Here is a 21,546-nt window from a genome sequence, read left to right as displayed (position 1 = left end):
AACAGTAACCCAAAGGATATATTGAGGTATTTGCTGAATAAGAAATTGATAACTATAAATATGGTTACTCCCAACTGGAAAGATTTACAATGTGGAAACATAAACGATCTTTGAGCTTTCTAAAATTATATTATGAAGAAATCCCCCCCCCCCCCCCCCAAACAATAAACAGCCTTGTGTGGTTGCTCAACTGTGAGGAAAAAACCCTGACTTTTAGTTTCTCTTCACAGGACAAACAGGTTAGTCAGGATGTGTTACAGTATCTCAGTAACCGTACATACGGTACATGCTGCTCAACCCATTTCCAAGTGGCACAGAGACAAATGGAAACCTTTGAGTGGCAAATGGCATTTTATTTGTAAGTTTGGTGTAAAACTTTCAGACTATTTCCCAGTATTGTTAATGTATCCCAGCTTGTCTAGATTCTAAAATGCAACTTAATAATGAATTATTTTATTGTTATTGTTATATACGCATTAAAGTATGCTCATAAAACATTATGTTTTAATAGTTAATCTTTACTCTCACAGAGTCCACAGCTGACAGATTATAAACTAAAACAGAGCCTGTTATGTTCTGAGTTTCTCCGGCTTGAAGTGCTGTGTTTTCACTGCTTCTCTCATCCACAACATGTTTTAAGCTCATTGTAGATTCATTACTGGGGTTATTCTAGGAAGCAGGTTTAGCTAAGTCCAAGTTTGTTAATCCCGAGATGAGGGAAACTCGGGTTTTCAGTTCCAGAAAGTTAAGTTAAACTTTAACTCTAAGTCAGTTACCAGGGTAACAGAGTCTGAACCTAACCTCCTCACTGGCGGGTTTTCTTCAGCCAACTCCTCGTTCAACAAGAGAGAGAAAGCAAAGAGAAACTGGTAAGAATCGACATGTCAGAGTCAACCATAGCTTCTGCTTTGTCCACATTCATTGACGATATTTTTGTGAAAGCTGTAAGTTTATGTTTTTCGTGATTTTCTAGTTGAATACAATGTGTTTGTGTGTGACTGTCAGTGTTAGGTAGGTGAAGAGAGCTGCACTTACAGTATCTACACCTGTGTGGCAAATGTCTGGTAAAGATATAGATAATGAAATGTAATTATTACTAAAATATACATAATAAAAAATGAAAGCTGAAATTGATTCAGTTTAGTAATTTTGTCTGTTCTTATAAAGGCCCTGAATGCTGTGATATATGCCAACTGCCAGATGATCTCAACGTGTTTTACACCAGCTTTGAGACCCCCAGACCTCCCAGACCTTCCCGTCCTCCCATACCCACCAGACCTCCTAGATCTCCCAGACCTCCAAGACCTTCCAGAACCCCCAGATCACCTGACCCTCTCTCCTGCCAGCGGTCTCAATAGACCAAGTACACAAGGTCCTGAGGAAGATCAACCTCCGCAAGGCAGCAGGACCAGACAACATCCCTGGACGAGCCCTTAGAGCATGTGCTAACGAGCTGGCTGATGTTCTCACCTCTATCTTCAACCTTTCCCTCAGCCAGAGCATTGTTCCCACATGCTTCAAGACCACAACTATCATCCTTGTCCCCAAGAATAGCCCAGCCACCTGCCTAAACGACTACAGACCTGTTACACTCACTCCAATCATTGCAAAGTGATTTTGAGAGAGTGGTGATGGCCTACATTAAGAGCAATATTGCACACACTCTGGATCCCCGGCAGTATGCCTACCGGCCCTGTAGCAGCCCTTGGCATCAAGAACGACAGAAGAGTCTCTAACGGGTGCAGCCATTTATTTCCTCACCACACACGACTCATTCTCTGGACGTTGAGCACCGTGAAAACTATAAAATAAGAAAAAATTTATACCCGTACAGTCCTTTTGAACTATAACAATGAGCAATAACAACAATGAGCTTAAGTTAATTCAGGTAAGTTCAAACAAGTAATTCTGAGATATACAGTCACAGATTAAATAAAACAAAAGGGGTTTCAAACAGGGGTTACACAGTTCGGTTAAATAAAATATAACAACAGATCACCTCTCATCACATACCTCAGTCCGCTTGCCAAGGGTGCAAACTCCGGTGAACACTTAAACACTTCGGCCCTGCTTCGGGTGCTGCTAGTGTCGGATGGCATTGCTGCTGCCCTTCACTATTCCTTCTACCACCTGGAGAGTAATGACTCCTACATCAGGGTACTCTTTGTTGACTACAGCTCCACCTTCAACACACTCACAAACTCATCCACAAACTGTCTACACTCGACCTGCACCCCACCCTCTGTGACTGGCTACAGGACTTTTTGACTGGCAGGCCTCTGTCTGTCAGGATCGGCAACAGGACCTCAGTTATTATTATCACAAACACTGGCGTACACAGGGTTGCATCCTCAGTCCCATCCTCTACACCCTGTTCACCCACGACTGTGTTGCCTCCAACAAAGACAACAGCATACTGAAGTTGGCGGATGACACTGCAGTGATTGGTCGCATCACTGGTGGGGACGCGGCGGCTTACAGGAGAGAGGTGGCCGGTCTGGTGTCATGGTGTGAGGACAACAACCTTACCCTTAAGCGTAATAAAACAAAGGAGATGATAGTGGACATGAGGAAGAAGAAGAGGCCTCACCAGCCGATGTGTATCCGGGAGAGTGAATTGGAGAGGGTGAGCAGGTTTAGGTACCTGGGCGTCCACATCAATGAGGACCTCACCTGGACACGGAACACCACACAGCTGGTCAAAAACGCTCAGCAGGGGCTGTATTTCCCGAGGAGGCTGAGGAAATTTGGTATGTTGGCCAAGATCCTCAGTAGCTTTTATAGCTGCACTGTGGAGAGCACATTAACCAGCTGCATCACTGCATGGTACACCAGTACTACTGCTATGGACCGCAAACGCCTGCAGAGAGTGATAACAACTGCGGAGATCATCAGGACTCCACTGCCCTCTCTGCAGAGCATCTACCATCACAGTCCAGAGGAGAGCTGCCTCCATCCTTAAAGACCCCACACACCCTCAACACGGATTGTTCACACGTATGCCCTCGAGACGAAGGTTTAGAAGTGTGAAATCCAGAACATCCAGACTCAACAACTCCTTCTTTGCCACTGCTATCAGACTCCTGAACAGCTGACCTACCTCAACTGCAATTTGCATATCAGGACACTTTGCACACTAAGTTCATTTTGCACATTAAGCTACTTTGTACATCCATCTACATCGACATCTGCATACCTCACTTGTCTTCACTTACTTATTTTTGTACTTATTCATTTATCTTTCATTATTTTTTATCCTTATTTTTTTTACATTTGTATTTATCTTAATATCTTATCTTATTTTTATCCTTATTTATTTTGTTCCCTTAACCCTTACTTAACTGGCATTTGTGTATTGACAGCAAAGCAAGAATTTCATTGCACAGAAATATGCTATTTCTTCTGTACCCATGACAACGAACACTTTGAATCTTGAATCTTGCGAAACAATCGATGAGTTCAAAAACCCTCAACCTGGAGGAAAAAGCGCACATAGCCAGATGATGGAAGCCATGATTGTTTGATGGAAAAGTGCCTGAAAAAGCAGAAAAAATGCTTCCGTTTCTTCCGGAGGAGGGACACTGCTGCTTCCTCTCTTGATGTAGCCTCTTCTTCCTCCACCTCTGTTCCATCTTAATTTTCAGCTCTCCTCTGCCCTCTCTCCCTGCATCTTCTAACACCTCTCCCCTTCCTTCTTCATCCTTTTTCTTTTTTCACCTTCATCCCCAACCAGTCCTGACTGTTTCTTTAACCTTTTTTTTTTCAACTTATGTGACAAAAGAATGAACTAACTTAATTTATCCTTTGAGAATTTTTCATCTAATCTTTACAGACTTTTTCAAAAACATTTTCAAACATTCAGATCTGTCTTTTCCTTTTTTGGGAAACCTCATAAATGGTGAACTAAGAATCCTGGAATATGGTTTGAAACATTGACATTTTAGACTAAAAAGGACCATGTTTTGCTTTCTGGCAGCTTTTATTTTGAAACTGGAACACTAATCAGTGCTGCGCTGCACAGTCCCCATCGGGAATCCGCTGTGCAACAACCCTTACTTACCAATGCAGAAATTTCGGACTCTTACATCAGCGGCGCTAAAGCTAATGCTAAAGCCACAGTGACTTTGACAGTGTTCATTTGGAGGGACGTGTTGTTTTATGTGAGACACTAAGTCATCAGAGTGTGCACGGACACTCTACGTTTGACTGATATTGACGCTTGGGTATGGTGTGTGAACGCTTTTTCCTCTGAACTGTAAGTTTTGTGGGAGAGAATAGTTTAGGCCACACACTTTTGAAATGGTGTCCCACCCAGACAAAGCCCCTCCCACTATGCCCCTGCTTTGAGTCAGATGTAGTGAACTTACTGCAAAACTCTACACACGAATTCCTACATTTATCAGTGCTGACACCATGTGGTCACTCAGAAAGCACTAACAGTCAATAAACTCACATCAGCTCAGCTTTAGCTCAATTACACACAATTAACAAAGTGGAAACACTAGGAGTCAAAATATATCACACACCAAATCAGAAACTTTGATGGATAGACAAAAAAGCCAAAGTCAGCTCATTCAGCTTTGAAACAATGGATCCAAAGACATGCAAAGGAAGAGGTCGAGGAGGAGGACCTTGTTAGTGGATCATCTCAAAGTGTTATGACTTCTAAAATTATGAATAATTTATTATAAATGACCGAGATGAACACGGTCAGATATCAGCCAAACATTTGACAATAAAATGTAAGAAAGTAAAGCCCAAATACCAAATACACTTATCAATTATCTTATAACTAACACTATTTGTCTAAATAATCTCCAACACCCTGGAGAACAACGAGGAGAGTTTAGAGACTCTCCAAGATTATATTGATCAGTGCTTTCAGGATCTCGTGATGAAGAAGACCCAGTGTGCAGCTTCCCCGGCCAAACCTGAGACGCCGTCATCGAAAAGACAACGCCCGGCAGATTCACCCGGCTCAACATCGCCAGCCGGCAAAGATATTGCCGACATACTGGAGTCAATCGACAAGCGATTGTCCAGTTTCGACGCAAGGCTGTCCTTGGTGGAGATTCTTCACCGAGAATTTAAATGCTTGCGAGAATCTATGGGCTCAAAATGTGGTCATAAATATTTTGTACTTGTAAAAAAGATTTGTATGTGTAAAAAAAATTTGTGCGTGCTTAAAAAAGATTTGTATGTGTAAAAAAGATTTGTGCGTGCGTAAAAAAGATTTGTATGTAGCATGTAACTTGGATGGATTCAATGCTGGCGTGACCACAATGCACACGTCTGCTGTTGCTCACAGTGGTCCAAGGGACCACTCAGGGAGTTTGTGTGTTCGCTCAGACACATGAAAAATTAGAGGGAACATTGGTTGCCGCCATGCTTTTTCGGCTATGTGCGTATGAAAACAAAGGCACTGCTCATGCACGTTTTACCCATATTCTAACGCGATATTTTATTTTCTTATTGTTGCCTAACATTGTAGCGGTATTACCGTGAACCGTATAATATGGCCCAGCCCTAGTGTACAGGGCCATTTACCCTCATGATTAATATTCACAATAAAAATATCAGACGAACATCATGAAGTCTGTATGTGTTTCATAGTGTCGAACAACCTTTGTACAGTTAGGAGTTTATAACAAACCTAGGAGTTACTACATGACGGAAACACCAACATTATTTCTTTTATGCGCAGGTCACGATGATTATTGAACAAAAACCCAAAGATCAGATGTTAATCGGATTTATTTGCTCTCTCTCCTCCTTAAACATGTTTTTAATGTTAGTTATAATTTAGAATTGGCGACTGAAACAGGTATGACACATACGAACATCAGGAAATAAAAAAACAATAACTATAACCCCAGTAAATGAAGTAAGTGTACTGCGGGGATTATGGCAGCTGTGTACTGGGACCTGCATTTTGTTGGTACGTATTATAGACCAATAAGTTATTTTTAGAAGTTTAAATACGAGCAATCAGTTTTTGGCAGAAAACGTATGGAACGTATGGAACGCCACTGACTACAATAATGAATTAATTAAATATACCATTAAATAGTTATTTAAATGTGCCAATAATTCATTAAAATGTGAAATAAATAAATAATAAAATGTGTCAATAATTAATTGTTGTGCCTGAAAATGAACAAATAAATGAAATGAATTAATTGTGTCAAAAATAATTATTTAATTAATTATTTCCCATTTTAAGTTTTTGCCGCAGAGTGTTGGATCCAGATTATGCAACAAGGCTCCTGACTACGGTAGCCATAATGCTCGGAAAATCCATCAAGCGGTGCGGCTTCGTAGGTTAGCAAAGTTGTACTAAAACATTTTTTGACAGATTTTTGAGCGCTGTGTACCACACAAAATCGGTTCGAGGTCAGTAAGCACAACCGGAATTTATACATAGGGTGCACCAGATTATAATGAACACTGTCGATTTTTGAGAAAATTAAAGAATGTTAAGTTTGCCTTATAATGTGGAACATATTGTATACTGTACAGAAGAAATTAATATATCGCGATATGTGTCGTTACCGCACATGCTTCAAATTAAACCGCGATATGGATTTTTGGCCATATCACCCAGCCCTATGCGATACCACTGATTTCCTTTCCGATCCAATACCAAGTAAAATTCAGAGTGGTATTGACGATACTGATCCGATACGATACTCTGTACAAAAACGTAATGTTTCGTTGTATTCTATAATACAATATATAATTGTATTGTGTAATTGTAAAAATAATATAATAATAGAGGTTCATAATGATTACAGGACATCAGACTACTTGTTCGTATTGCTTAATAATGCAGAATTATCATATTGAAATAAAAAAGCCTGAAGTTGTATGCTATTTGAGCATGTCGCCTGCCTGCAGCACTAAAGGACTCCGTGAGAGACGTCTGTTTCGCCCTAGCAGCACCTGTCCCTCTCCTCCTCTTCAGTTTGCCTCAACATACGCTCGTCATATTCTGTGATATGATTTACTCTGTGTTTGACGAGGTTAGTGGTGTTGCCACAACACCTCACTGTCTTGCCTGTTGTCTTGGCTGTTTGTGGAGGTAAAATACGTCCACACATAACGTCGTTAACGCTCAGCCATTGTTGTGAGTGCGCACGCCAGGAGCTGCGGCACATTTATACAGCCGCATTTCGCATATGACTATGAAAGGCATAAGAGGAAGTAGTTCCTTCCAATTTAGATGATCCGAATGATATAGTTTCTTTCCACTGTGTTCCTGTTAATAATAAACTACAAATTTACCCCAAAGTGCTAAAATATCGATATTTTAATATGAGAATCGATTCTAGAACATAAATTACTGGTATCGGAAGAATCAATATTTCAGTATCGATCCGCACACCACTAGTACGTATCACTCCGCGAGGCTTCTGACTACGGTAGCCATAATGCTCCGATAATCCATTAAGCGGTGTGGCTTCGTAGCTTACCAAAGTCGTACCAAAACATTTTGGCAGATTTTTGAGCGCCGTGTACCACATAAAATTGTTTTGAGGTCACTAAGCACAACCAGAAATAATACATAAGGTAAACTGTTGATTTTTGAGAAAACTAAAGGATTTTAAGCGCACGTTATAGTCCGAAAAATACTGTAAAGCAACGTTTATTGGAAATATGCCTAATTCCAGTCCCTTTTTGTCTTACAGATGACCTGCTACAGAAAACCCTCTCCCTCTATCTTTGACAAGCAATCAACAAGCAATTCTGTCTGTCCTATCACTCTCCGTCTCCCTGCTCTATCTTTTTTTGACAAGCCATTCTATCTTCTATCATTTTTCCGCCATGAGCTCTATCTACCTTGGCAAGCTTGAACCTGAGTTGAAAAGAAATCCAGTAGTGAATTACAGTACAGTAGAACGTACAGTAGAAACTACCTACACAGCCCTACATTTGTAGTTTTACTTTTGCATTACACTCTGGAATAAACACTGATAGTTTGGCAGTTATTTTTATAAATTATAGAAAATATACACCTTTTTAAAGGTTTATTTGTAATAAGATAATTGGTTATTCTGTAATACATACATTCACTGTATTCACATAAATATTAAATTAGATTGCTTGAAATACATTTTGCTAGTCTGTTTCATTGACTATAACATTTGACTACAGTAAGTTTATGCTATTATTATTTAAGGATAAACCCATTTCTGTTACTGAGTGTAAGTGTTCAGTTACAATTGTCATCAGAAGCTGCCTGAGGACCCAGACTTCCTGTTTCCTGACTGCTGCAGAACATCCAGCTGAAGAATCCTCATCGTCTGTTATTGCATAATCTCACATTTGCTGCAGACACGAGTATCAAGTGGACATGTCTCACTTTGCTCATTACAGCACATTTGATGGTACAGATCACCTTCCAAGCCTTGAACAGGGTTTGGACTCAGAGTTTCGCTACGGATCATATTGTGACAAACCACACAGATATTTGTTGATATTTGTTATTTGTTGAGCTGTTTGAAAAGTTGAATTTGTATTAGCTTTATTACCACACCACTAAAAAAATTAATTCATTTACATTATATCCATTCATGCTTCCATGTATATCCCAGCACTAATGTGTTGAATAACATGTCAAAGAAACGCATTTAAAACTGATTTATTCCGTCAATTAAACATAGATTTTCCTATTCATTCCCAGACAGGACTTACAATACATTCTACTAATATCCCAGCTGCACATGAGACCTATCGAACCAAAGATGCCAGCAAATAACACTACATTGCAAACCATCACACCCAGTTTTAGAGACACTGCAATCAATTTACCTGTGGGTGCGCACTGCAAACAATTCGGGTCTCAGCACAGCTGGAAATCAGCGCTATGCATGACCTGCGACCTGGGTTTGTAAAGAGAAGTGGCACAAACAAATAAACAAAAAAATGAAAAAAAGAGTTTAGTCCGCCCTTACAGGCTCACTCTCAATCATTCATAACAGCCTTTATGGCTGGATGGACTAACCAAAGCAAAATTAACCAAAAGAACAAAAAAAGAACAGCAGAGGCAGCACAACAACAGCTGCAAAACACAAACAATAAAAACATCAATTTTATTAAACCATTCAAAATCACACATCTAAAAACCCCCAAATATACCTACAATAATTTTAGTAAGGCCATCCTGTTTCAACATTTGTAGACCACTATCTCAATGTAGTGAAGTAGATTCCGGGGTAGGATTTTATGTGATGTTCACGAATGCAGCACTAACATCCTCACCTTCCCAGCTGACAATTAGCGGCCTCATAAGAAACAGCTGCGCTTCACTACCAGACAGAGGCATTTGGCAGTCTTGTTCCATCCAAGGTGGCTGAGAGCATTAGGAAGCTAAGCACTGCAGATCTCTCCAGGAGCTACTCATTTTAGTATTAACTAGTGATGGGTAGATGAGGCCTCGTGAAGCGTTTCAGCACATTCCCCAACTGTATCAATACTGTGTCAACAGGTGTTGCTGTTTTGCTCCATACTGACACCTGCTGGACCTTATGTCACAGTCAGGTGACAAAGGCTGTCCCAATTCGTCGACTCCTTCAAATGCGGCCGACAAATGTGTCTGTCACTAGGCAAAACTTGTAAGGATATTGACCGAATGCTCTTCAACTTCCTTTGGAAAAACCGGACACGTTACATCAGAAAAAGTGTATTGATGAATGACTATGAACACGGTGGTCTCAATGTTTTGGATTTTACTACTCTAAACAATACATTTAAGATTAATTGGGCTAAACATTTTCTTAAAAATCCGGTATCCATTTGGAATTTTATTCCTCACTACATTTTCTCTAAGTTTGGTGGTCTAAGTTTTATCTTAGGTTGTGATTATAATATAGATAAGCTTCCAGAAAAGCTCTCGATGTTTCACAAACAAGTTCTATTAGCTTGGTCCCTTATATATAAACACAACTTTACACCCCATACATATTCAATTTGGAATAATAGGAACATAATGTATAAAAATAAATCATTATTTTTTTCTAGGTGGGTTGAGAAACGGATTGTTTTAGTGAATCAGCTGTTTAATCCTAATGGGCAGCTTATGTCCTACTCAGAATTCTTAAACACCTTTAAATTTCCAGCCACACCCAAAGAATATGCCACATTATTTGATGCAATACCTACGGGTATTATAATGCTTTTTAAAGGTATTCAACCATCATCTGTTTCTCTCCCCAATTCTTTAGATTCACACATAGGAAGAATCTGTATAACAAACCACAGTAAAAGTAATAAGAATATCCGTGCTTTGTTCCAGATAGAATCTCTAACTATCCCACATGTGGTCTCTTATTGGAATTTCTTTGTCAGTGACATTAACTGGAAAAGAGTATGGACAATTCCTAACAAGTATCTGGTAACGAATAAAGTGAAGGAAGTCTCATTTAAAATACTGCATAAATTTTATCCTGCTAATCATTACATGACGAAGTTCAAAAGGGACATAAATGTGAACTGTGGATTTTGTGGAAGCCATCCTGAGACTGTGCAACACCTCTTCTGGATCTGTTCATACGCTAGAACATTTTGGAAGGACTTCAGTAGATTAATTGCTGGACATCTCTATAAAGACTTTACTGTGAAATGGGAAAATGTTGTATTTTGTTTCTTTCGAAGGCAAAAAAAAAAGATGTTTACTTTATAATAAACTTGTTAGTTATCTTAGCTAAATTTTATTTTCACAAATGCAAATACAGTAACAAAAAGCCTAATTTTAAACATTACTATAATGATGTTTTATGTTACATAAAATTGATTAGTGGATCACTTAACAAAAAGTCTATGAAAACTATTACTATTTGTAGTAATTACAAATTATTTGAATGTTTGTAATTCTTTGTATTACACCCCCTGGCATATGTTAATTTTGTTCTGATTGTATACATGTTCTGTATACTGTTTCTTAATAAAGTTTAATATTTAAAAAATGAATAAATAAATAAATTTAAAAAAAAAATGTGTCTGTCACTACCCTATCCGTACCGGAAACCCGATCGGTACCCCGCATGTGCGAAAGGTGTCTACTTCCTGTCGAAGCGTTTTACGATAGTTACGGGTCAGAGTATCTGTTAAGATGTTAAAAATAAGTAATAAGTATCTCTTAAAATGTTTCCAATAATGAATCATTTCAATACAATGTAGACAAAAATGAAAAATAAAAAGATAGTTATGGATCAGAACTCCGGAAGTAGACACCTTTCGTGCATGCGGGGTACCGATCGGGTTTCCGGTACGGATCGGGTAGTGACTGTCGCTACCCGATCTGTACCAGAAACCCGATCACAGATTTTTGAGCACCGTGTACCACATAAAATCAGTTTGCAGTAAGCACAACCAGATTTCATACATAAGGCACATTTTTTAAGAAAATGAAAGGATTTTAAGTGCGCCTTATAATCCGAAAAATACGGTACTGAAAAAGTTCTTGTGCTTAAAGTGCTTCACTGAGCTGAAATTTAAACTTAAAATATCTCAAGATATATAAAATAAAAAGAAAGTCTAAATTAAAAATGCCTCAAAGGCTTCGAACTGAACATCTCAATATCTGAACATCTTACCTTGGGCATGGGCATCTGATAGGTTCCTCCCTTGACTATTTTTGATTGGTTTAGACCATGATATGGGCATAATGTGTGTCTGTTGTTGACCACACAGAGACTTTCAGAGTTGCGGAGACTGTTTTTTTTCACTTGTGTGGCTGGTCACATCAGTGTGCCAATCTTTTGGGCAGAACGTTGGCACATAGGTGGAATGTGCAGGTGTCACTATTGTATTTTTGTGTCATTTCCCCTTTCTCCTCATCTGTGCAGAGACGCACGTGACACACAAATAAATTGAACAGCGTGGAGTCGGTGCTGCGGCGCTTCAGCAGCGCGTTCGGCTACTCTAAGCAGCACCTTGTTTAGGTCAAGATAGGTCACATAGAGACTTTCAGAGTGTGACCTAGGATTTTTTTTAGTCGCACCCTTGTTACTCTTAAATGACATTCTGATCTTTTGAGCATGTTTCAATAATCATTGCTTCATTATTCTTTTCATTTTTTAAATTCATTTTAACAAGATGTAATTAGGCCAGACTTTCCCTGTATCTTTTAAAAGCAAACATCACTATTGTAATTTTAGATTTGCTTTTTAAATCATGTATTGATGCATCACTGGGTTGAGTGAAAAGAAATTTTTAATAAGGATTTACCAAGCAAACATTGATGTCAGTTACCCCATAGTGGGGTTGGTTGTCAGACAGTACGGGGTATTTTGTCCTTACAGTCATCAGTGGGATTTTAGTAAAAAATGTTGATTTAAAAAAAAAAAGTATCAATAAATTTCAAATGAACACCACCAAAAGTCGCTTGTATTTAAATTGTGAATTTGAACCAAAGATAGTTTTTGTGAGTTATGAGCAGAGAAAAGACTAAAGTCATTTACAGTGCTTCAATGATGCAGCCTTTATTAAGGCCACAAAAACAACTGAAGACATATTCTGCATCCATAACTGTATTTTGAATGATACTGGCGTATCACTGAAATAAAAATGCCAGATGTTGCCTGTATCTTGTAAAAGACAAGCAGTCTTTTTGTGTTTCCAACAGGTAACCATGACTGTCAGCGTTTTAATAAGTGTGCACTTTTTTTGTAATAAAAAAAGCTACTCCAACCCAGAACAATTACAAAATACTTCCTCTACTAAAAGTTTTGTGTCTTTTTCTCAATCTAACTACTGATAAAGGGACAGCTTGTCTGGTCAAATGTGTAATATCAACAGAGCTCCACAGCGCCCTCTGATGTGTGACTAACAAGCAATCAGACAACCCCATGTTTGCACATGCTGCTGGTTCTCATGATACACAGAACAAAAAGGGTGATTTGCACTTTATGTGGTAACACCTCCTTTTGTCTCCAGCATCTGTGAGACAACAAATAAGTCTACAAATTGTTATTTCAGCAAAGAGTAGGGTGACCAGATGTCTGTGCTAATGTGGGACTGCATAGCATTTTCTTACAGTGTCCCACATTTTACATTGGCACAAAACACTTGGAAGTATATTTGGCTTTTGTGTCGTAAATGGCAATCTAGTTATAGTTTAAACTGTTTGTTGTATTTTTAGTTTTTAGTTTGCTATGAAACTTTCACACTACTTCCCAGCATTGTTGACGTCTCACTTTGTCCCTCAAAAAACACAGACTTTGATGGGATTTGTTCACCCTAGAAAGGAGTGGCAGAGAAATGCCTTTACTCATTTATGTGTGTATTTGTTGATGCTGATTACATTACTGGACAATATTTAAAGCAGGTTATAGCTACTCAGGGCTCCCTGAACCTGCTTTTGCTCATAATTTATGCGTGCAACAATATTCTAATATATTCTATTCTAAGTTACAGCACATTTCCCACAGAAATTAATCCAGACACTCATCAGGAAGGACAGGTAAAAAGAAGAAACATTTGCAAAAGCCATAAATTTCATCATAACACCCTGAAAAATAACTATATTAATAGTGGTCATAATTATGAGAATGAGAGAGGAGGACAGAGTGAGCGAAAAAGAGAGAGCAGGATGATAACAGTAAAGCGAGTGAGCAAAAAGAAGCAGGAAGGAGTGTCAGACTCAACAAAATGAATAAGACAACGTCGCATCTGTTTCGTCCACATTCACTGATGATATTTTTAAAAGTTGTAAGATTATATTTTTGTTATTTTCTAGGTGAATACAACATGTTTGTATGTGACTGTCAGTGCAAAGGACAAGTGAGGCGGATGAAGAGAGAAAGGACAGAGATATTGGCTGCAGATCGCCGTCCGTCCCTGAGCCTGGTTCTGCCGGAGGTTTCTTCCTGTTAACAGGGAGTTTTTCCTTTCCACTATCGCCCAACTGCTCGCTCATAGGGGTCATATGATTGTTGGGTTTTTCTCTGTATATATTATTGTAGGGTCTACCTGACAACATAAAGCACCTTTAGGCGACTGTTGTTGTGATTTGGCGCTATATAAATAAAATTGAATTGAATATTGAAGTTAGATGTAAAAAATAATCATTATTTTTCACAAGATAATTTTCATACATTTCCACTGTCTTTATTGAATAAGGATACTTTAACCACCTGTTGATTTAGTGGACTGCCTCTGTGTGGTTAAGAGACTAAAACGATGTGTTGCATGTTTCTCCTCTTATCTGCTTTGCAACAAATTGTCAAAATGACTTAAATTTTGCCTCAGGTTTGATAAATAAAGGTTCCACCCTGAAATGATTGCATTATATTGAATTCTGTGATTATTCATTCCGAATTCTTCTTAGACACTAGCATAGGTAATCCTTCGACTTAGTGCTTTTGAAGGTAACGTGTGTAAACAACTGAATTGAAGTTTGCAAAGGCGAAAAGGGTTGACTACATGAGCAAACAGCATATTCTAATAATATCATTTACAAGGCTCTGGATGCATGACATTGTGACTGTGGCTTCCTAAAAGTTTGATCTTAAAATCACCCCATACAAAATCTAAGTTCAATCACACACGTTCCTGCATTTTAAGCAAAAGTGAGCATAAACATACAGGATCCAGATCCAGAGGTAAAATCATGATCCATTCACATTTAACGTGAGTGCTTGTGTGTGTGAAGTAAATGTGACTGCAGAGAACAGGTCAGAGAAAATCTGGTATGGCCTATATATGTTTTATTTTTACTTAAATCTTTAGAACATGAATACAAATAACCACTTTTATTCAACTTGACATAAGAAATCTAACAATATAAGTACTCAATCCCTCTCTATGCCAATCATAAACAACAACTATGTTTTTAAAGGATCTTAATCTGGGGGCAAAAAACTATCACATTGACTTCTGAATGCGCATGACTGTTGGTTATATAGTGTATGAGACGGCACGCTTTGAAGTTCAGTTTTCAGTGCAAAAGTCCTACACATAGAATAAGGCAAAAACTTTCTAGAAAGATTAAAAACTATACAAACACTGTTTAAAGAGAAAAGTTTTGCACAGTTTACGCAGACATAGGAAGGCCTACAAGGGTATACAAAACACATTGGTGTTGGTCCCAGTATAGATTAATATTGGCTAGTATATAATAACCCTTTATACTTTACCTCGGTTGTCCTAAAGTGGAGGAAAAGGAGGTCTAAGAACACCCTAGATTAAAGCATTTGATCAAAAGGTTCCTCCGCAATCATTCATTCATACAGTTCGATGGCTACAATTATAGTATAGGCAGCACAGGCTATAAATATAATGAAGGATATTTCAGTTATCTGGGTCTCCTCTGCTCCATCCCATTAGGCAGAAATCCTGCAATGATCGGCACTGGCCATATGAGAGCAGCAACACTCCACACAATGATAACCAGAGTCATAAAACAAGCCACAAGTGTCGACTCGATGGGTTTTCTGTTCAGCCTCCAACTTTTGTCCCCCTTCAGCTCGTCGAGGCTGAAATCCACGCAGCAAAAAGTGACTTGATCCCCGGTCTGCTGGCCCCTTGACCTACCCTGACCGAACTTCCGGTACCGGGACATCCCGCAGCCCACGCACAAGCGCAACTCCTGCTGACCCCCGGTGACTCCGAGGTGCTCGATGACAACGGGCGAGATCACCCTGTTGAAAGACGCGGCGAAAAAAGCCCTGCCGTGGTTGTTGGTGGTGTAGATGATAACATCACACTGGAAGCCGAAGCTGCTGTCCCAGCGGGCCACCAGCGACGTGGGCAGGAGTCTCTGGACGCTCACGTTGCACTGGGACAGACTCTGCATGGAGGAGGCGTCGGGCGAGGCGTCGCTCTCCTCCACAGACCTTTTGGAGAAGCGCACGTCCACCTCCAGGTTCGCCAGGAACCTGTTGGAGGAGTTGATGGGCGGCAGGAGGAGGTCCTCGTCGCTCCAGCCTTGACATCGCGGGAGAAGTGCGGCCACCGCGGTCAGAGCCAGCAGGAGAGTCGGAGAGTTGTTCAGCATGGCACAGGGCGCGTCTCTCCTGCTCGCATGGTGCGGTGACGATCGCCGGAGACGGACGAGATGTGCAAATGTTTAATTCACCAGTCGCGAGTGTTTTTTTGTTTTTTTAACGCAGCACCCAGCGGAAAGATTCAATTCCCTGCTCGGCTGATACAAATGGAAACGTCCAAAGGCTGTCATGCGCGCATCCCCCCTCCCTGCGGATGTTTCTATCCGTCTCGTTCTTCAAATGTGCCCATCTATCGGTACACAGACGTAGCAGGATGGGAAGAGCTGTGCGCTCTCAGCTCCGATCTTCACTTCCTGCCGGTCACTTCAGGTGTGAGCGCTGAGCATCAAAACACAAAGGAGTGGTTTGGGGGGGGGGGTCTCTAGTGCTCCAGTGCGCAGGAGCTCAGTGCATTACATATTTTCTAGTCATGACATACACATGCTTCATAAACCTACCACACCAAAAATAAATGAAAGCGTTATACAGAGAACGTCACGTGACCGTATAGAGGCCAGTTAATCAGCTGCCCTCAATTTATTTCTCAATTTATTCCTCTGAGGCACCAGGAGTTAGCAGCATTACCAGAAGTTTAAAAATAATCACGGGTCCCCCAGTGCACCCCTTTAGCCCCACTGAGCTACATGTCAACACATGAGAGAAAATCTCAAAAATTTCTTTATTTATTAGGATTTATTGAAATATTCACCAGGCTTGCTACATTTCCCGCACAGAGACATTTATTAAAATGTTAAAGTGCATTTTTTTTCAATGATTTGGCATCAAAAACGTGCAATTTCTAAAATCTCAGTTATACCCAACTACAAAAAAGCTTTAAAATGTCTTCTGACAGGGAGCAGTATTATTATGGTGGGGGAGCAGCAAATTCTGCGTATATACAGGTGTCATATTAGAGTCTGTTGATAAGACAATCCATCATTTGGAGCAGACTGAAATATGGATGTTTGGATGAATTTGGTGATTGCCCCACCTTTTTACCATCAGCAGCAAACCAAAAAATCAGCACAAACAGACATTGGTCACTGATTTCAGATGACGATTGTTATCGAGGGCAATTAGAGAAAAGTCTCAGGCCTTGATCCAGGGTGAATGGAAGAATCCTTACTGCCACTGCTTTTCCTCCAGTGATGAGGTCAGGTTAAAATTTCAGTTTGACTGCAAATTCACACTCCCTAGGGGTTTCTACAGCCTGTGCGAGTTGGGGAGACGTCCCCGTGTAGCACATGCGTGTCCATATGTTTATAAAAGTGTTTGAAGTATTTTGTGCCACAGAGAAGCATGATAGGATTTCAGGTGATAAGGGACAACAGCATTACAGCAAGGACGCAGCGACTTTGACTGTTGTTTCATTTGACGAACTGAGCTGAGAGATAAGAAGTTAATCCACCACATGCAGGAAAGATTAACCTCCGGACCTTTATTTATTCAGATCAGATTAGATTCATTGAGTTCAGCCTGAATGATGGTCTCTGAGCAAACAGCAGGGTTTTAGTGCCTTGCTCAAAAACAAGTGCTGCTCTTTCATTTCCACACAAGTAGCTATACCTTGACCGGACACTTTGTTAGGGGGACCTTGCATGGACCCTCTTTTTGCCTTCTAAACTCCCTTAATTCTTCATGGCACATATTCAACAGAGTGCTCAAAACAATCCGAGATTTTGGTCAGTGTTAACATGACAGCGTCACAGGGTTGCTGATTTGCTGGCTGCACATCCATCCAAAAGGTGCTCTACTGGATTGAGAGCTGGAAACTGTGGAGGCCATTTCAGTACAATGATCTGATTGTCATGATTAAGAAGCCAGTTTGACATGATTTGAGCTTTCTGATGTGTTATCCTGCTCCAGCCATCAATTGGTTTAGGTCTTATTTGTCAGATAGTCTTCTGCTCCTCTGTCATGTGGTGTCCCACAGGGCTCAATTTTAGGGCCACTGCTCTTTTCTCTGTATCTACTGCCTCTGGGTTCTATCCTTAGAAGGCATGGGATCTCATTTCACTGTTATGCCGATGACTGCCAAATTTATTTGACACTAAAACGCAAGGATGCCATCTCCATAAAACCTCTCTTGACATGTCTAGATGACATTAAAGCTTGGTTGGCTCGAAACTTTTTAAATTTTAATAAAAAGAAAACAGAAGTGTTGGTGTTTGGACCCAGTGGTCCCTGTGAGTCCTCCTCTGTTGTTTTAGGATCCCTGGAAGTCTATTTTAAATCTGTTGTTACTGACCTTGGTTTTAAGTTGGACAGTGATTTTAAATTGGACAACCAAATCGGAGCAGTGGTGAAGTCCAGTTTTTATCATTTAAGGCGACTGGCAAGAGTAAAATCTTTTCTTTCGAGGCAGCACCTTGAAACAGTGATCCATGCTTTTATTTCTTCCCGCCTGGACTACTGTAACTCACTTTATGTGGGGGTCAGTCAGTCATTGCTCTCACGTCTGCAGCTGGTTCAAAATGCGGCTGCACGACTCCTAACAGGAACTCGAAAAAGAGAGCATATAACCCCCGTGCTGGCCTCTCTGCACTGGCTGCCTGTGTCTTTTAGAGGTAATTTTAAAATTCTTATGTTTGTTTTTAAATGTCTACACAGTCTTGCCCCGCCTTACCTCTCTGAGCTTCTTCATCCCCACACACCCTGTCGGTCTCTCAGGTCAGCTGACCAGCTGCTCCTGGAGGTACCGAGATCCAGGAGGAAGCTCAGAGGGGACAGGGCCTTCTCTATTGTGGCTCCAAAATTATGGAATAATTTGCCCATGCATGTTAGAGAGGCCCCTTCACTGTCCACTTTTAAATCACGTCTTAAAACCCACTTTTATTCCTTGGCTTTTAACCTCAGTGAGACTTAGTTTCTTTTTTAATGCAGTAGTTATTTAATTAATGATTTCACTCTTCTTTTATTTGTTTTTTATTTATATCTCATGTAATTTTATTTTACAGTTCCAATGTACAGCACTTTGTGTCAGCTGTGGTTGTTTTAAAGTGCTTTATAAATAAAGTTGATGATGATGATGATGATCAGAAGATGGGTACACAGCATGAACAATACTGGACATGGTCAGCAACAAATTTAAGCATTTAAACTGTGGCCATGTGGTACTAAGAAGCCAAAGTGTGACAAGAAAATTACCCCCCACACCTTTACACCACCCCGAATCATTGATACAAGGCAGGATGGATCTATATTGTGACCCTGCCATCCAAACGTGGAAGCAGAAATGGAGATTCATCAGACCAGATAATAGTTCTCCAGTCTTATATTGTCTAATATTGGGGAGCCTTTGTGACACGAGTAGCAGTGCAGTCTCCTGCTGCTGTCAACTGCTTCAGCGTTTGATGTTTTGTACGTTCAGAGACGCTCTTCTGCACACTTTGGTTTTAATCAGTGGTTATTTGAGTTACTCTTGCCTTCCTATCAGCTCAAATCAGGCCAGCCATTTTCACACTGACCTCTGACAACAAAAAGGCATTTTAACCCATAAAACTGATATTTTCCCTTTTTCAAACAATTCTTTATAAACCCCAGAGAGGTTTGTGTGGGAAACTCCCAGCAGATCAGCAATTTCTGAAATACTCAAGAAACAACCATGCCACATTCAAAGACACTTTAGTCACCTTTCTCCCCCATTCTGATGCTCACTTTGAATTTCAGCAGGTCTCTTTGACGATGCCTTAAAGCCTAATAGCTCTGAGTTGCAGCCACATGATTGGCTGATTTGATAATAATGATGTGTAACTAATACAGAGACTGTATGAATAAATTCTGTCTGAACAATTTCAGCCTTTATCTTCCTTTAATGAAGTACGTGTTAATTCTCTAAAAACTGACAATCTAATAAAATTATATTCAAGTTTTTTACACACATTCAGTGATGAAGCATCCATGAGAAATACTACAGCATCATTGTTGTGTCATGACCCCACTGATGGGGAACTTACCTGGCACACACATCTAAAATCTCAGAGTTTTTGTTGTCTGCAGGAATATGGGGCCAGTTATTTGTACTGCTGTAACGTACAGTTAGACAACCGTATGATAGGGTGTTGCCACATTTTATTTCTGATTAAGTCAGGGAATGAGGGAAGATTATGATCTTGCCTAAATTTGTCCCTCACAGAGAGATGTTTTTGAGCGTCCAACACAATTTTTAGTCGACCCTTCCCACGTTGATACTGTACCTCCTTTCTGAGTTAAAAGGCACTTTTGTGTAAGCATGCTCATTCTGAACATTCTTTTGTCCTTCTGTCAGGACAACCTATTAATGGGTATCTCCTGCTGGATACATAAAGCCTTGCTGCTGCTCAAAGATAGCTGCAAGTTCAAATCCACTCAGGTCTAATGACGGTGCCACACACAAGCTACACAGCTTCTCAGCAAGCACAGAAGGCCACTCATGAACCAGGTGTACACCAACATGGCGAATGCGTACAGAGCCCAGGCTTATCCCCACCTGGGTCTGTCAGACCATCTCTCCCTTCTGCTACACCCAATATACACACAAAAGATCAAGAGCACTGGGATTACAACCAAAACCGTGAGAACATGGCCGCAGGATGCTATTCCGATGCTTCAGGACTGTTTCCACTGCACAGACTGGGATGTATTCAAGGTGCAGGACACTGACAATCGTGTCGCATTGGACAGTTACACCTCCACTGTCTTGGACTACATCTGTTTCTGTGTGGACAATGTAACAACTTGGAAACGACTCCGTGTGTTCCCTAATAATCCACCCTGGATGACACACGGAGTTCAACAACTTATTCGAACAAGGAACAACGCTTTCAAATCCGGGGACCAGGAGGCATACAGTGCTGCCAGGGCCAACCTGAGAAGAGGCATCAAGACTGCCAAGCAGCAGCACAGGAGGCGTATCGAGGCCAGGTTTGAGAACAACACAAACCCAAGGCAGGTCTGGGAGGGCATCAGGGCTATCACGGACTACAAAAGAAGAACACCATCACCCTCAGCCGACAGTTCTACTCTGGCTGAGGATCTAAATCTCTTTTATGCCCGTTTTGACAGGGAGAACACCGACCCTGTCCTGTCCCCTCTCCCCTCAACCGACCCTGCTCCGGTCCTGAGCACTCATGAGCTGAGGCGTGTGTTCCGGAGCATTAACACCAGGAAGGCGGCCGGGCCGGATGGAGTGCTGGGCCGGGTGCTAAAAGACTGTGCTGCGGACCTGGCGGACGTCTTCACCTCTATATATAACACCTCGTTGTCCTGTTCACTGGTACCATCCTGTTTCAAAGCAGCAACCATCGTTCCCATCCCAAAACAGTCAAATGTCACATGTCTGAACGATTTCAGACCTGTGGCACTCACCCCCATTCCCGCCAAATGCCTGGAGAGACTGGTCATTAAACACATCAGAGCTGCTTTTCCACCATCCCTGGACTCGCACCAGTTTGCATACAGGGAGAACCGGTCAACCGAGGATGCGATCGCCACAGTGCTGCACACATTACTGAAGCACTTGGAACACAGGAATACCTATGCACGGCTCCTCTTTGTAGACTACAGCTCGGCTTTTAATACC

General features: G+C 40.7%; 1 protein-coding gene across 1 annotated transcript; it reads right to left on the bottom strand.

Annotated features, from left to right (window-relative positions):
* Window positions 1-14,693: 14,693 nt before the first annotated feature.
* Window positions 14,694-16,314, bottom strand: tmem158 (transmembrane protein 158). The gene has a single exon (XM_085291197.1). The coding sequence runs from the start codon at window positions 15,995-15,997 to the stop codon at window positions 15,296-15,298; it is 702 nt and encodes a 233-aa protein (XP_085147323.1). The 5' UTR covers window positions 15,998-16,314; the 3' UTR covers window positions 14,694-15,295.
* Window positions 16,315-21,546: the final 5,232 nt, after the last annotated feature.

The sequence above is a fragment of the Mchenga conophoros genome, linkage group LG11 (assembly GCF_057382185.1).
Source record: "Mchenga conophoros isolate Kocher_MC1m ecotype Shallow Benthic linkage group LG11, M_conophoros_male_GT1.1, whole genome shotgun sequence".
NCBI lineage: Eukaryota > Metazoa > Chordata > Actinopteri > Cichliformes > Cichlidae > Mchenga > Mchenga conophoros.
This window is presented reverse-complemented; position numbering and strand designations above follow the sequence as displayed.

Coding starts and splice junctions, on each gene's coding strand:
- tmem158 (XM_085291197.1), bottom strand. CDS start 15,997: ATGCTGAACAACTCTCCGACTCTCCTGCTGGCTCTGACCGCGGTGGCC.